This window comes from Tamandua tetradactyla, chromosome X, assembly GCF_023851605.1.
Source record: "Tamandua tetradactyla isolate mTamTet1 chromosome X, mTamTet1.pri, whole genome shotgun sequence".
NCBI classification, from domain to species: Eukaryota; Metazoa; Chordata; class Mammalia; order Pilosa; family Myrmecophagidae; genus Tamandua; species Tamandua tetradactyla.
Genome location: NC_135353.1, coordinates 114,501,133 through 114,519,077, shown reverse-complemented (window position 1 = coordinate 114,519,077; position 17,945 = coordinate 114,501,133). Strand labels below are relative to the sequence as shown.

Sequence of the window (17,945 nt, the reverse complement as noted above, 5' to 3'; positions counted from 1 at the left end):
TTTGAACAGACATGGAAAATCTCATGAAAAATCAAATCAACGAATTGAGGGAGGATATAAAGAAGGCAAGGGATGAACAAAGAGAAGAAATCTAAAGTCTGAAAAAACAAATCACAGAACTTATGGGAATGAAAAACAAGGTAGAAGAGATGAAAAAAAAACAATGGAAACCTACAATGGTAGATTTTGAGAGGCAGAACATAGGATTAGTGAACTAGAGGGTGGAACATCTGAAATCCGACAAGAAAAAGAAAATTATGCGAGGGAAAAAATGAAATATAGGGAAAAGAATGGAAAAATATGAGCAGGGACTCAGGGAACTGAATGACAACATGAAGAGCATGAATATATGTGTTGTGGGTGTTGCAGAAGGAGAAGAGAAGGGAAAGGAGGAGAAAAACTAGTGGAGAAAATGAGAACTGACAATTTCCTAACTCTAATGAAAGACTGAAAATTACAGATCCAAGAAGTGCGGCGTACTCCAAACACAATAGATCCAAATAGATATGCAACAAGACACTTACTAATCAGAATGTCAGGTGTCAAAAAGAAACAGAGAATTTTGAAAGCAGCAAGATAAAAGCAATTCATCACTGTGCTGATTTGAAATGATAAATGCACCCTAGAAAAGCCATGTTTTAATCCTAATGCCATTTTATAAAGGCAGCCATTTCTTCTAATCCCTATTCAGTATTGTATGTTTGAAACTGCAATTAGATCATCTCCCTGAAGATATGATTTAATCAAGAATGGTTGTTAAACTGGATTAGGGGACATGTGTCCCCACCCATTTGGATGGATTTTGATTAGTTTACTGGAAAACTATAAAAGAGAATGTCAAGAAAGAAAGTGAGGAGAAACTAGAACAATCACACACAAGGGAAGCAGAATAAGACTATGCATAGATTTCTCAGCAGAAACCATGGTGGTGAGAAGACAGTGGTATGATATATTCAAATACTAAAAGAGAAAAACTGTCAACCAAGAATTCCATATCCAGCAAAATTATCCTTCAAAATTGAGGGGTAAATTGGGAGAGCAAAGGGAGCTCAGTGGCAGAATTCTCACCTGTCCATGCCAAAAAAAAAAAAAAAAAAGGGCAGGGAGAAATTAAAACATTTTCAGACAAAAACCACAGAGAGAATTCGTAACCAAGAGACTGACTCTACAAGAAATATTGAAGGAAGCATGAGACACAGATAGGAAAACACAGGAGAGGTGTGGAGAAGGGTGTAGAAATGTAGACTATCAGCAAAGGTAAACAAAAGAAAAATTAGATATGACATTGTTCTAGTTTGCTAACTGCTGGAATGCAATATACCAGAAATGGAATGGCTTTTAAAAAGGGGAATTTAATAAGTTGCTAGTTTACAGTTCTAAGGCCAAGAAAATGCCACAATTAAACAAGTCTACAGAAAGGTCCAATCAAAGGCTTGGTTCAAGCAGGCTGATGAAGTTCAGGGTTGCTCTGTCAAGTGAGACTACACATGGTGAACAGTCATGATTTCTATCTTGGCTGAGGGCACATGACAAGCACGGTGTCATTTGCTAGCTTTCTCTCCTGGCTTCCTGTTTCATGAAGCTCCCCGGGAGGCATTTTCCTTCTTCATCTCCAAAACGGTCTCTGATGGACTCTCTGCTTCGCGGTGCTACAGCACTGTCTGCTCTCTTTGAATCTCCCTGCATTCTCTCTTGTTCTTCTCTTTTATATAATTCCAAGAAACGAATCAAGGCCCACCCAAATAAATGGAAACACACCTCCACCTAATCCATTTTAACAACCACTCTTTTTTTTTTTTAACATGGGCAGGCACGAGAATCGAACCCGGGTCTTCTGGCATGGCAGGCAAGCATTCTTGCCTGCTGAGCCACCGTGGCCCACCCAACAACCGCTCTTGATCACTCAAAATCACATCAAGATTGCAACAAGATGTGAATCCCTAATTCACATCTTCAGAAAGATAATCTAATTACAGTTTAAAACATACAGCACTGAATAGGGATCAGAAGAAATGACTGCCTTTACAAAATGGGATTAGGATAAAACATGGCTTTTCTAGGGTACATTCATCCTTTCAAACTACCACAGACACACAAAATCCAAAACGTAAAATGACAGAAGTACTGCCATTATAGTAATAACACTAAATGTTAATGGATTAAACTCCCCAACCAAAAGACATAGACTGGCAGAATGGATTTAAAAACAGGACCCATCTATATAGTATCTATAGGAAATGCATCTTAGACCGAGGATAAACATAGGTTGAGCGTGAAAGGTTGGGGAAAGATGTTTCATGCAAACATAGATAAGAAAAGAGCAGGGGCAGCTATACTAATATCCAACAAATTAGACTTCAAATATAAACCAATTAAGAGACAAAGAACCACACTATATATTAATAAAAGGAACAATTCAACAAGAAGTCAAAACAATCACAAATATTTATGCACTGAGCCAGAGTGCTCCAAAATACACAAAGCAGGAATTCCAGAGAAGATGGCGGCTTAGTAAGATGCGCGGGTCTTAGTTCCTCCTCCAGAACAGCTACTAGGGGAGCAGAAATGATACAGAACAGCTCCCGGAGCCACGACAGAGATCAAGAAGACAGTGTACCCCATTCTGGAATGGCTGACTGGCTGGGAGAACCCGCTCCGGTGAGATCGCCGAGGGGCACGGGCTTCCCCGGGCCGGGGCGGCAAGAGGCCGGAGTCCCTCCTTTCCTCCTACCCGGGCCAGCTGGGAGAATTGGACAGGCGGTCCCCTCAACCCGTGGCGGCTGGGGCTCCACCACGCGCAGCCCCCAGGACCAACTGGGAGAATTGGATCGGAGATCCCCATGCCGCAGAGAACGGTGACCGGGGTCCCTTCCAAACATGTGGCTTCCTGGTCCGGCTGGGAACGGTGCACTCTCCCAGGCTGCGGCGGCAGGCGCCCTCCCGCCACACTTGGCGCCCCGGGCGGACTAGGAGATTCGGACAGGCGCTCTCCCGGGCTGCGGGGGCCGGCGAACCTCCCCGTGTTCGGATCCCCAGGCCGACTGGCACTCTTCCAAGCCGCTTTGGCTGGCAAACCTCCCCCACGGCGAGAGTTTTCCAAAGTTAAAGGACCCACAGCACCTTTACTGGTGGGCCCCGCAGACAAACGAGTGCCAGGAGCGCCACCTACTGGGCAGGATAACAAAGACAGAACCCAGAGATTTCACAGAAAAATCTTTCAACCTGTTGGGTCCAACACCCAGGGAAATCTGACTAAATGCCCAGACGCCAGCAGAAGATAATGGATCACGCTCAGAAAATTGAAAATATGGCCCAGTCAAAGGAACAAACCAATAGTTCAAATGAGATACAGGAGCTGAGACAACTAATGCTGAATATACGAACAGAAATGGAAAACCTCTTCAAAAATGAAATCGATAAATTGAGGGAGGACATGAAGAAGACATGGGCTGAACAAAAAGAAGAAATAGAAAAACTGAAAAAACAAATCACAGAACTTATGGAAGTGAAGGATAAAATAGAAAAGATGGAAAAAACAATGGATACCTACAATGATAGATTTAAACAGACAGAAGATAGAATTAGTGATTTGGAGGACGGAACATTTGAATTCCAAAAAGAAACAGAAACTATAGGGAAAAGAATGGAAAAATTTGAACAGGGTATCAGGGAACTCAAGGACAATATGAAGCGCACAAATATACATGTTGTGGGTGTCCCAGAAGGAGAAGAGAAGGGAAAAGGAGGAGAAAAACTAATGGAAGAAATCACTGAAAATTTCCAACTCTTATGAAAGACCTAAAATTACAGATCCAAGAAGTGCAGCGCACCCCAAAGAGATTAGACCCAAATAGGCGTTCTCCAAGACACTTACTAGTTAGAATGTCAGAGGTCAAAAAGAAAGAGAGGATCTTGAAAACAGTAAGAGAAAAACAATCCATCACATACAAGGGAAACCCAATAAGACTATGTGTAGATTTCTCAGCAGAAACCATGGAAGCTAGAGGACAGTGGGACGATATATTTAAATTACTAAAAGAGAAAAACTGCCAACCAAGAATTCTATATCCAGCCAAATTGTCCTTCAAAAATGAGGGAGAAATTAAAACATTCTCAGACAATAAGTCACTGAGAGAATTTGTGACCAAGAGACCAGCTCTGCAAGAAATACTAAAGGGAGCACTAGAGTCAGATACGGAAAGACAGAAGAGAGAGGTATGGAGAAGAGTGTAGAAAGAAGGAAAGTCAGATATGATGTACATAATAGAAAAGACAAAAAGGTAGAGGAAAATATTATCCAAACAGTAATAACACTATATTTTAATGGACTGAATTCCCCAATCAAAAGACATAGATTGGCAGAATGGATTAAAAAACAGGGTCCTTCTATATGCTGTCTACAGGAAACACATCTTAGACCCAAAGATAAACATAGGTTGAAAGTGAAAGGTTGGGAAAAGATATTTCATGCAAATAACAACCAGAAAAGAGCAGGAGTGGCTACACTAATATCCAACAAATTAGACTTCAAATGTAAAACAGTTAAAAGAGACAAAGAAGGACACTATCTACTAATAAAAGGAACAATGAAACAAGAAGACATAACAATCATAAATATTTATGCACCGAACCGGAATGCCCCTAAATACGTGAGGAATACACTGCAAACACTGAAAATGGAAATAGACACATATACCATAATAATTGGAGACTTCAATTCACCACTCTCATCAATGGACAGAACATTTAGACAGACGATCAATAAAGAAATAGAGAATTTGAATATTACAATAAATGAGCTAGACTTAACAGGCATTTATAGGACATTACATCCCACAACAGCAGGATACACCTTTTTCTCAAGTGCTCATGGATCATTCTCAAAGATAGACCATATGCAGGGTCACAAAGCAAGTCTTAACACATTTAAAAAGATTGAAATCATACACAACACTTTCTCAGATCATAAAGGAATGAAGTTGGAAATCAATAATAGGCGGAGTGCCAGAAAATTCACAAATACGTGGAGGCTCAACAACATACTTTTAAACAACGAGTGGGTCAAAGAAGAAATTGCAAGAGAAATTAGTAAATACCTCGAGGCGAATGAAAACGAAAACACAACATATCAAAACTTATGGGACGCAGCAAAGGCAGTGCTAAGATGGAAATTTATTGCCCTAAATGCCTATATCAGAAAACAAGAAAAGGCAAAAATTCAGGAATTAACTGTCCACTTGGAAGAACTGGAGAAAGAACAGCATCTAATCCCAACGCAAGCAAAAGGAAAGAAATAAGAAAGATTAGAGCAGAAATATATGAAATTGAAAACATGAAAACAATAGAGAAAACCAATAAGACGAGAAGTTGGTTCTAAGAGAAAATCAATAAGATTGATGGGCCCTTAGCAAGAGTGACAAAAAGAAGAAGAGAGAGGATGCAAATAAATAAGATCAGAAATGGAAGAGGAGACATAACCACTGACCTCACAGAAATAAAGGAGCTAACAACAGGATACTATGAACAACTTTATGCTAATAAATACAACAATTTAGATGAAATGGACGGGTTCCTGGAAAGACATGAACAACCAACTTTGACTCAAGAAGAAATAGATGACCTCAACAAACCAATCACAAGTAAAGAAATTGAATTAGTCATTCAAAAGCTTCCTAAAAAGAAAAGTCTAGGACCAGACAGCTTCACATGTGAATTGCATCAAACATTCCAGAAAGAATTAGTACCAACTCTCCTCAAACTCTTCAAAAAAATCGAAGTGGAGGGAAAACTACCTAATTCATTCTATGAAGCCAACATCACCCTCATACACAAAACCAAGCAAAGATATTACAAAGAAAGAAAACTACAGACCAACCTCTCTAATGAATATAGATGCAAAAATCCTCAATAAAATTCTAGCAAATCGTATCCAACAACACATTAAAAGAATTATACGTCATGACCAAGTAGGATTCATTCCAGGTATGCAAGGATGGTTCAACATAAGAAAATCAATTAATGTAATACACCATATCAACAAATCAAAGCAGAAAAATCACATGATCATCTCAATTGATGCAGAGAAGGCATTTGACAAGATTCAACATCCTTTCCTGTTGAAAACACTTCAAAAGATAGGAATACAAGGGAAATTCCTTAAAATGATAGACGGAATATATGAAAAACCCACAGCTAATATCATCCTCAATGGGGAAAAATTGAAAACTTTCCCCCTAAGGTCAGGAACAAGACAAGGATGTCCATTATCACCACTATTATTCAACATTGTGTTGGAGGTTCTAGCCAGAGCAATTAGACAAGAAAAAGAAATACAAGGCATCAAAATTGGAAAGGAAGAAGTAAAACTATCACTGTTTGCAGACGACATGATACTATATGTCAAAAACCCGGAAAAATCCACAACAAAACTACTAGAGCTAATAAATGAGTACAGCAAAGTAGTAGGTTACAAGATCAACATTCAAAAATCTGTAGCATTTCTATACACTAGCAATGAACAAGCGGAGGGGGAAATCAAGAAACGAATCCCATTTACAATTGCAACTAAAAGAATAAAATACCTAGGAATAAATTTAACTAAAGAGACAAAAAACCTATATAAAAAAAACTATAAAAAACTGCTAAAAGAAATCACAGAAGACCTAAATAGATGGGAGGGCATACCGTGTTCATGGATTGGAAGACTAAATATAGTTAAGATGTCAACCCTACCTAAATTGATTTACAGATTCAATGCAATACCAATCAAAATCCCAACAACTTATTTTTCAGAAATAGAAAAACCAATAAGTAAATTTATCTTGAAGGGCAGGGTGCCCCGAATTGCTAAAAACATCTTGAGGGAAAAAAACGAAGCTGGAGGTCTTGCACAGCCTGACTTTAAGGCATATTATGAAGCCTCAGTGGTCAAACAAGGATGGTATTGGCATAAAGATAGATATATCGACCAATGGAATCGAATAGAGTGCTCAGATATAGACCCTCTCATCTATGGACATTTGATCTTTGATAAGGCAGTCAAGCCAACACACCTGGGACAGAACAGTCTCTTCAATAAATGGTGCCTAGAGAACTGGATATCCATATGCAAAAGAATGAAAGAAGGCCCATATCTCACACCCTACACAAAAGTTAACTCAAAATGGATCAAAGATCTAAACATTAGGTCTAAGACCATAAAACAGTTAGAGGAAAATGTAGCGAGATATCTTATGAATCTTACAATTGGAGGTAGTTTTATGGACTTTAAACCTAAAGCAAGAGCACTGAAGAAGGAAATAAATAAATGGGAACTCCTCAAAATTAAACACTTTTGTGCATCAAAGAACTTCATCAAGAAAGTAGAAAGACAGCCTACACAATGGGAAACAATATTTGGAAACGACATATCAGATAAAGGTCTAGTATCCAGAATTTATAAAGAGATTGTTCAACTCAACAACAAAAAGACAGCCAACCCAATTACAAAATGGGAAAAAGACTTGAATAGACACCTCTCAGAGGAGGAAATACAAATGGCCAAAAGGCACATGAAGAGATGCCCAATGTCCCTGGCCATTAGAGAAATGCAAATCAAAACCACAATGAGATATCATCTCACACCCACCAGAATGGCCATTATCAACAAAACAGAAAATGACAAGTGCTGGAGAGGATGCGGAGAAAGAGGCACACTTATCCACTGTTGGTGGGAATGTCAAATGGTGCAACCACTGTGGAAGGCAGTTTGGCGGTTCCTCAAAAAGCTGAATATAGAATTGCCATACGACCCAGCAATACCATTGCTGGGAATCTACTCAAAGGAATTAAGGGCAAAAACTCAAACGGACATTTGCACACCAATGTTTATAGCAGCGTTATTTAGAATTGCAAAGAGATGGAAACAGCCAAAATGTCCATCAACAGATGAGTGGCTAAACAAACTGTGGTATATACATGCGATGGAATATTATGCAGCTTTAAGACAGGATAAAATTATGAAGCATGTAATAACATGGATAGACCTAGAGAACATTATGCTGAGTGAGTCTAGCCAAAAACTAAAAGACAAATACTGTATGGTCCCAATGATGTGAATCGACACTCGAGAATAAACTTGGAATATGTCATTGGTAACAGAGTTCAGCAGGAGTTAGAAACAGGGTAAGATAATGGGTAATCGGAGCTGATGGAATACAGACGGTGCAATAGGACTAGATACAAAAACTCAAAAATGGACAGTACAATAATAACTAATTGTAAAGTAATCATGTTAAAATACTGAACGAAGCTGCATCCGAGCTATAGGTTTTTGTTTTGTTTTGTTTTGTTTGTTTTGTTCTTATTATTATTACTTTTATTTTTTTTCTCTATATTAACATTCTATATCTTTTTCTGTTATAATGCTAGTTCTTCTAAACCGATGCAAATGTACTAAGAAACGATGATCATGCATCTATGTGATGATGTTAAGAATTACTGATTGCATATGTAGAATGGTATGACGTCTAAAAAAAAAAAAAAAAAATGGTCAGCACAATACTGCCTAATTGTAATGTAATTATCTTGGAACGCTGAATGAAGCTGCATCTGATCTATAGTTTTTTTTTTTGTTTGTTTTGTTTATTTTTCTCTTATATATTTTTGTACTTTTTATTTTTATTTGTGTTTTCTGTCTGTGTTATCACTTTATTTCTTTTTCTGTTGTAGTGCTATTTCTTTCTCTAAATCGATGCATATGTACTGAGAAATGATGACCATACACCTATGTGATGATATTAAGAATTACTGATTGCATATGTAGAATGGATTGATTTCTATTGTTGTGTTAGTTAATTTTTTTAATTAATAAAATAAATAAATAAATAAATAAATAAACAACAGGGGGAACAAATGTTAAAATAAATTTAGTAGATTTAAATGTTAATAATCAATGAAAGGGGGGGTAGGGGTATGGTATGCATGAATTTTTTGTTGTTTTTTTTATTTCTTTTTCTGAATTGATACAAATGTTCTAAGAAATGATCATGATAATGAATATACAATTATGCGATGATACCGTGAGTGATTATGTCAAAAATGGAATGATCATATGGTAAGAAGGTTTGTATTTGTATGTTGTTACGTTTAAAAAATTAATTAATTAAAAAAAGAAAAAGAAAAACAACAGCAAAATGAACATGCACAGCACTTCCAGGAATAAAAATATAAATATGAAAAGAAAAAAAAATACTGGCAAAGTCCTTTGAGGGATGGGGAAAAAGAAAAGGAACTATTAAACTTTACCAACAGGGAAACCCCAGATACTGTGTCAAATATTAGGGACACCCAAATCAATAGGCCAAATCCTTATGATCCTGGTGGTTGTGCAGTGTAAGGAGGATGCTCCGGGCCTGGCAGTGAATAAAGAGGTTGTGCTGGGGGCTGAATTGGGTAAGTTGGCTGTGATTGGTAGAAAGCTTTTTCCTGAGGGCCTACCACAAAGAGTAGCTGCTTAGGAGCCTTCAATGGGAGGGGCAGAAGTTCTGTGAGTGGTCCTGAAGAAGTGCGTTGAACAAAATAAGATGGCCATTCTGGATGTTGAACCACACACTCAATGCCACCCTTTGGCTGCTGCCAACTTCCATGAGCCTGAGACTCTTGCAGAATACAATCTTACAGAATATTTTTCTGTGGGGATGCCATAAGATTAGATTATAAAATTAATTACTGCTACTGAATAGAGGTTTGGAAACAAGGCTCATTCAAGTACACAGTCTGAATTTGCGGCTTCAAAGAATCTGGAGTTATGGACTCCTGATGTACAACTGGGTATAGCTATGATACTTAACATATCTTTTGTGAAGGCTGATGGGCCCCTGAATGCACCCCAATGGAATTAGAAAGGAACTGAGTTGTATAAGCAGCATTCCGTGCATTGTTCACATATTGGGCAGAGAAATGATTCAACAAAACTTGAATGTGATTAACTGGTAAGAAACTAGAAGACTGATTGGTATCTGGCACTTTGGTTAATGCCTGACTTTCATTTCTAGGACCATGCTCCAACTGAAGACCAACTGATGGAGGCTGGGAAGTCATCTGTGAAGCAGACAGTCTGAGGACAAACTGCAGAAAGGATTTGTTGTGGAACTCCAGTAACTGACAAGTCTAAAGCCATAGGTTGGGCTGAAGTTTGTCCATCTGTTCCAAAGGTCAGCTGCAGTTCCTGGTACTGGTGCAAGGAAAATTCAAATTATAAATGCATATACTAAGCCCATTTTAATGGGCCTGTCCCAGAGAGATTGATAATGCTATGTTCTAAAAATTATAGTAAGCTATCAAAAAGGTGCTGAGTAATCAGATAGTTTCATCTCCCTACCCCATATTAGTGATAGACCCTTCCAATATGAAAAATTTAGAATGGCCATAGCCCAAACACCCTACAGAGAGGGATGGAAAGATCAAAGGTAATAGTGGAGTTACACAGTAAGACAGGATTTAACAAACGAATATGAATGCTGAATTATTACACTGATATCTCTTTTAGTCTCCAGTTTCTTAGAGCAGTTAGGAGTAAAACCTAAAATTATGGAATTGTAACCCATATCAAATTCTGAAATATACTTTCCAGAAACCTACAACCTCCAAATTGGTCCCTGGCCCAGTTAAGTGCTGAAACCTACAGGGCCCAGAGCATGAGCTAGTTCCATCTGCCTACCCCATATTATTGACAGTCTCTTCCAGCATGAAAAAGTTAGAATGGGCATAACCCAAAATACACCTAAAGAGTGGGACAGAAAGCTCAAAGATGATGGTGGAGTTATACAGAGAAGGTAGGGTTTAACAAATGAGTATGATGGTTGAATCATTAAATTGATACTTCTTTTAGTCTCCAGTATCTTAGAGCAGCTACAAGTAAAAACCTAAAAATGTGGAATTGTAACCCACACCAAACTCTGAAATCTGTTCTATAACTACTTGTGCTGTGCTCTGAAATTTATTGCTTTCTTGCATAAATGCTATTTTTTCAAAAAAAGTCAACTGTGATGATAAAATATATTCCTTCCAGGCTCCTATATTCTAGAGCAGCTAGAAGCAAAAATCTGAGAGGATGGTATGGTAGCCCATGACAAACTCTGGGATCTGTCCTGTAACTACTTGCTGAAGAGTGCTTTAAAAACTACTGCTTTTTCCTTTGCTTTGTATATATGTTATACTATATAATAAAAAAGTTTTTTTTAAAAAAGGTGCTGAGTATAGCTTTAGTCCTATAAAATGCCTAATACCATGAGTAAATGCTAGTTGAATACACTAAAGGGCTGAGATCAGTCCCAGGAATATACTGGTTGTGGTTTTTCATATATAGCACTTAGCAGAATTATAACTCATTCAGAAACTGGCAGAGATTCAGACTAACTGACTCTGACACTTTCACACATCTGACAGTAGAAGTCGCAAGAGAAAGCACAAAGGAATTTCAATAACATCACTAAACTTAATATAGAAACTCTTTCAAGAACTTGTCTTAAAACAAGTATAGGTTGGGAGCAATAATTCCTAGAACTTCAGCCACTGCTCTCATAAAAAAGAACCAAATGGTCAAGGTGCATGTGTAGGGGATTTCTATATATTAAGTGAAAAGAACAGGTTACAAAACAGCCCCATGTGTGAATACATGTGCATATATAAACAAAATTATATATGTACACAGAGAGAAGAAAAAAAAATCTAGTGGCTATATCCTCAAATGTAAATAAATAATAGGTTGCTTTTGCCGGAGAGATAAGAGGTGATTATCACTTTCCTTTTTTTTTTTATAATGTCATGGGCTTTTTAAAAAATAAGCATACTTTCATAATAATTTTTTTTAATTTTGGAAGCATATTTTAAAATACACATACCTGTGGCTGAACCTAAGTCATATTTCAGTGTCCATTCAACATACTTGGCATTATGATCTTAGAAAAAGACATGTCAAACCACAACATAAGCACAATTACAGAATGCACCATATCACCTATAACACTAGCCGAATACCAGGCACCTTGTAACTATATCAGATTAAATCTACCCCAGCAGATTTAAAATGTATCTAGCATTTATCAAGTGTATCAACACTTTCTCCTATAAGATTTGAACCCCTTGAGGGCAAGTGCCATATTTTATTTCCCCTTATATTCACACTAGGTAGTACTCATTCAATGTTAATGAACTGTGACTGACTATATACTAATCTCTCCATAGAAAGAGCTGCTAGCTAAACCATATACAAAGACTGCTTAGGAGCTCAGATCATTTCATTTCCAAAAAGAAAAGGCACAGACAGGTGATAGTGAGGGGGTAGGAGAAGAATGCACGGTGATGGTAATGAAAAGCTGGACCACATGTCCAGAGTCCATAACCTAGGGAACTAGATATATAAACTCACACGAAGACTGTTTACTCATTGTCAGAAACGAATAACACTGACTTTAAGAGTATGAAAGACAAAACCACAGCTTCTTGCTTCTATGAAAATAAACATGAACCAAAAAAGTCAAGAATTAAAATGAAATTGCTAAAAATTATGACTGTCTATGAAATACTATTTCTGTTTAACGACAATAGACATATCTCCACATTCACATGAGGCTGTACAAGTACAATACAAAGAATAAACCATCATTACCAAGAGAAAGAGATCAAAGTCCTAAAGAAATATTTTCTGTCCATATACTGAGTTCACTATTTCCTCTCCACTTATAAAAGGAGTATCTGAAGGTTCTAGTTATACAATGTTAGGCACATCTTCAAGAAGAATGTCTTAGGTGAAGGAAAGAATAAACAACTTATAGCTTTCAGCAACCTTTACCTAACTATGATGGTTAAAGGAAAATCTAGACAGTATTAAATTTGTTTAAATGTATACACAGTCTCTAAAATATGTCTTACCTTTATTTGTGAAAACTTCTGTACAGTTACTGGGGGAACCTGGGGTTGTGAAACAACTGGAGGTCCAAGGACATGTACTGGCAAAACAGTGGACTGACCTTGAACTAATGGCAGAACTGGGGACTGAGTCATCTTTGGCTGCTTCTGCAACTGTTAAATAACAATAAGAAGAAGAAAGATAAATTCTCCCATTCCAAATAAATATACTGATTATATACTTAAAAATATAAGAGATCAACTCACCCCTGAGATTTGCTGGTAATGTCCTACTAGTTGCTGAGATGGATAAACTAGTCCTGGAACATTTATTTCAGCCTGTGGCATGATAGGAACCACTTGAGAGCCCAATGCCTTGTCTGAGGAATAAACTATACTGGGCAGACTTGAAGCATCTGAATGTATAATGGATCCAGCTCCTGCCCCAGGCAAATTGTCACCTATAACAAAGAAAATAAGCAACAGGTAGCAAGAAAAATTCCAACACAATGCCCATATGGCACACACAATGGTAAGTGTTTCTTTATCTTGACCTGAGACAGCTTTAAATAAAATATGTATAATATGAATTTATCAAAAAACATCATGTAAATTCTCCATCAAGCAATGAAATCCTGACATGGCGTAACTGAAAATTTCTCTTTTTACTAACCTGGCTAGTAGATAATACTGTCTTTACAGAACAATTGGTTATTATGATGAAAATACAGTGTCCTTCTGGAGAAGAGAATGAATAATGACAGAAAAACTGGAGGACTGTGTTAATTTTATACTTGAGTCTAAAATATAAAGGGTCTTAAAGTTTCTTCTTGAGGAATAAATTGTATCTTATGTTCCAAATTTTCTTTCTTAAAAGATTTACTTTAGACACTTTAAAACAGTAATAAATCATTTTATTGGTTCCCTGAACAAAACCAGATGCTAGGTTATAATCCTTATTTCATTAGTGTCTTGGACAAGTCACTTAACAAAATAGTTTCTTAATTTAAAATAATGAAACTAGCTGACCTGTCTTTTTTTTGGAGATTTTGAAAAGGACTGATGAGATAATACATAACATATCTTTACAGATCTGTTTTTTAATAAATCATAGGTATGTTACCTGTAACAGAGCAGCAGTGCTGTTGTGGTTTTCTTTGTAAAAGCTGCTGTCGAACATATTGATCAACTTCAGTTTCTTCACATTCAGTCCTTATCTGCTGAGCAGGAGAAGCAGGAGGCAAAGTTGTTTTCTGATGCTGAGGGAGCACCTTTCCCACAGACTTGCACTGGGAATCCCTGCGTTCTTCCAAAGAACTAACCGGCTTCTTCTCCCTTGTTTTCTTTATCAAGGTCACCCGGTCTCTAATGGACTTAGCAACAGCTTTGGAATCACTTTCATGGAAGAATCCAGACTTGACCTACAAAAAGAACATAATAAAAAAATGACCACTTTAACATTTAAGATTTTAACACTTTTATTTACAGCAGAGTTCTGTTATACCCCAACATTCCAAGTGCTATTAAATAAAAAGTTTAATTTGTTTCCATATTCTTTCTTAATCAAAGACATACATAAATGTCAGAGCCTTTAATTAGCTTAAGAACAACAATAGTATTAGAAAGCATTGTTGACATAATTCTGGTTCTAAGCAAAAACAAAAAAAAACTTGATATTTCAGTACATACAGCCTTATTACAGATAATTTATGACTTTCATTAGGCTTGGCAAAAGAATAAAAACGTTTCTTCATTCAGCAACTCTAAGTAGCTACAATGAACCCAATACTAAGTACCAGAGACATATGAGTGAATATGTTGGTCTCTTGTCCCATTTGACCTCTCACAATCTGAGGATTTGAGATGGACACAAACTTAACTTACAATGAAATAAGAGGTAAAAATGAGCTGCTGTGAAAACTCTAAAAAAGGACCACAGACCTCTCTAGAAGAAGTAAAGAAATTAACACAGAAAAAGGTAAACTCTGTCAGATCTGAAAGTAAAGGAAAAAAGAACTTGCAGGCTATTGAGAGAGATAAAGATGAAGTTTTAACAGGGATCCACTTTCTAGGTGGAAAAAGAATGTTCATTGCAAAGTACTACATCTAACCAGGTATTAAAAGAGTGAGACGAGTAAAGGAACAATATGGAGTAACAGAGAAGATGACTTGAGAAAGTACCATGGTATATTACTCTCAATCCTACAATCTGCTTCTTTAAAACATGTCTTTAGAACACATTTTAAACTTAAACTTAAAACTCTGAGAAATTTAATAGTAGTTGAAAGTTGATAAAAATCTAGAAGGAACATACACATCCAATTTCACTTCTTCCCAAAATTCAAAAAATTCTATAGTAAATGGAGATTTAAAAGTATAAACCCACAAGGATGGGAAAAGTATGAAAAAGACAATAGCAACATTTTTGGATACCCGGGAATGTGAAAAACAAATGTGTAAGTAATAAATAAGATAGCAGACATGAAAAAGTTGCATTCCAAGTTGACAGCAGAGAAAATTGAGAATCTCCCATTTACACCGAAGAATACACATAAGGCATAAGAACTGGCACTACTAAGTACTAACAGAACTGAGGGTAAAGACAAAAAAAGAATGGCTAAAATAAGGAAGACTAGGTAAAAGGGTTTTGAGAAGCAGTTAGATATTTAGGTACCTGTTCCCACACCTCCGTGCTACCCTATTGGGTGATTAATTGTCCCATACCCCAGAAATCTAGAGTTTTGTTCTTAGGAAAGAATAAAAGAGAGGAACTAGAGACTATGGAATGATAGTCACAGAGGAGAGTTTGACTACCTTGTGGCAAACAAGAGTTAAGTGACCATATTCCCTCTGAACGCTAAATGGAGACATCCCCAGCACCCTACTCTAAAGGTCGAGAATAAATTGGACCAAGTATAAAAGAAGAGCCATAACACAAAGCCAATCAACAATAAAACCATAGGTGGGGATACAAGGGTAGTTCAGTGGTAGAGTTCTCACCCGCCATGCGAGAGACTTGGGTTTGATTCCATGCACTTCCCCCACCAAAAAAAAAAATTCAACAAATGGTGCTACAATAACGAGATGGTCATGTGGAAAAAGATTTAAATGTGACCCCCCACACACCATACAGCCCACACATACACACACACAAAAACTCTAGGCAAGAGAGAAAAACTGACCTCCAGTGTTAGCATATCAAAGTAATCAGATGACCAAATATCACTAAAAAATTACAAGCCATACTAAGAAACAGGAAGATATGGCTCAGTTAAGAGAACAAATTAAAACTTCAGAAAAGACACAGAATTTGGAATACCTAATCAAAGAAGTTCAAACAAATATCTACATCAGTTCAAGTAGATAACAGAAAATATGGATAGAAATGGTAGGTCTGGAGCTAAAGATACAAGAGGCCAACGAATGAGCAAAAGGAAGGAATTCAAAAGTTTAAAAGAAACAGAAATTACTGGGATTAAAGGCACAATAAGGGAGAGTAAAAACATACTACTTGCATATAAAGTAGATTTGAACAGGCAGAAGAAAGCATCAGTGTACTAAAAGATAAGAAGATCAAAAGAGTACAGGCAGAAAAGAGTAAAAGAAAGTCAGCAGTGTCTCAGGGACTTGAGTGACACCATGAAGTGTACAAACAGGCATCATGGGAGTCCCAGAAAGAGAAAGAAAAGGGGGCAGAAAGAATATTTGAGGAAATTATAGCTGAAAATTTCCCAACTCTTATGAAAGACATAAATATATATGTCCAAGAAGCACCAACATATGCCACACAAAATTAATGCTAATAGACCTACTCTGAGACACATAGTAATGAGAATGTCAAATATCATTAATAAAGAGAGAACTTTGAAAGTAGCAAGAGAGAATTGATCTGTCCCATACAAGGGAACCTCAATAAGACTAAATACCAATTTCTCATCAGAAACCTTAGAGGCAAGGAGGCAGTGGTATGATATATTTAAGGTACTGAAAAGCTACCAACCAAAAACTCTTTATCTGACAAAACTGTCATTCAAAAACAAGGAAGAGTTTAAAACATTCACAGATAAATACAAACTGGGTGAGTTCATCAACAACAGAACTACACCATAAGAATTGCTAAAGGAGGGATTGAAAATGGGATGGTACACAGGAAAAAGTACAGTCAATGTAAGCAAGGTTCTACAGTCAACAGGAACACTGTAATATGCTTCCACTGAATGTAACAAAGGCATTATGCCAAAACTAAATGTCTACAAGGGGGGGGTACGGGGTATGAATTCTTGGTGGAAAAAAAGGAAATGTCTTCGTATAGATCATGGTGGCAAAGGCATGTCTATTTACATAGGTTGGATTCTATGATGTGCAAATAAAACTCTTTAATAGGAACAGAGAGAAACAAGTGCTAGAGAAAATGTGGAGAAAGAAATGTACCTATTCACTGTTGGTAGGGAAACTGAGAGGTGCAGGCCCTCTGGAGAGCAACTTGGTGGTTCCAAAGGAGGCAGGGGTGGGGGTTCCTGTATGTGCTGGTTTGAAATGATGTATATACCCTAGAAAAGCCATGTTTTAATCCTAATCCCATTTTGTAAAGGGAGTTGTTTCTTCTTCCTTTTTTTTTTACATGGGCAGGCACCGGGAATCAAACCCGGGTCCTCTGCACTGTGGCCCACCCTGCAGCTGCTTCTTCTAATCTCTATTTAGAATTGTATGCTTGACACTGTAATTAGATCATCTCCCTGGAGATGTGATTTAATCAAGACTGGTTATTAAACTGGATTAGGTGGAGGCATGTCTCCACCCATTTGGGTGGGTCTTGATTAGTTTCTGAAGTCCTATAAAAGAGGAAACACTTGGAGAATGAGAGAGATTTAGAAAGAGCAGAAAAGAACGGCATAGCCACGAGAAGCAGAGAGAAGCAGCCAGTGACCTTTACAAATGAAGAAGGAAAATGCCTCCTAGGGAGCTTCATGAAACAGGAAGCCAGGAGAGAAAGCTAGCAGATGATGCCATGTTTGCCACATGCCTTTCCAGATGAGAGAGAAACCCTGACTGTGTTC

The 17,945-nt window shown here is 37.3% G+C and overlaps 1 protein-coding gene across 8 annotated transcripts in view; it reads right to left on the bottom strand.

The window, feature by feature from the left end:
* The window catches only part of WNK3 (WNK lysine deficient protein kinase 3), a 168,558-nt gene that overhangs the window by 86,988 nt on the left and 63,625 nt on the right, over window positions 1-17,945 (bottom strand). For all 8 annotated transcript variants that reach the window (XM_077145630.1, XM_077145632.1, XM_077145631.1 and 5 more), the window contains 3 exons: window positions 14,012-14,309; window positions 13,156-13,349; window positions 12,913-13,062 (listed from right to left, as the gene is read on the bottom strand). In XM_077145630.1, coding sequence (XP_077001745.1) covers window positions 12,913-13,062; window positions 13,156-13,349; window positions 14,012-14,309 — 642 coding nt within the window. The remainder of the gene's footprint in view (window positions 1-12,912; window positions 13,063-13,155; window positions 13,350-14,011; window positions 14,310-17,945) is intronic.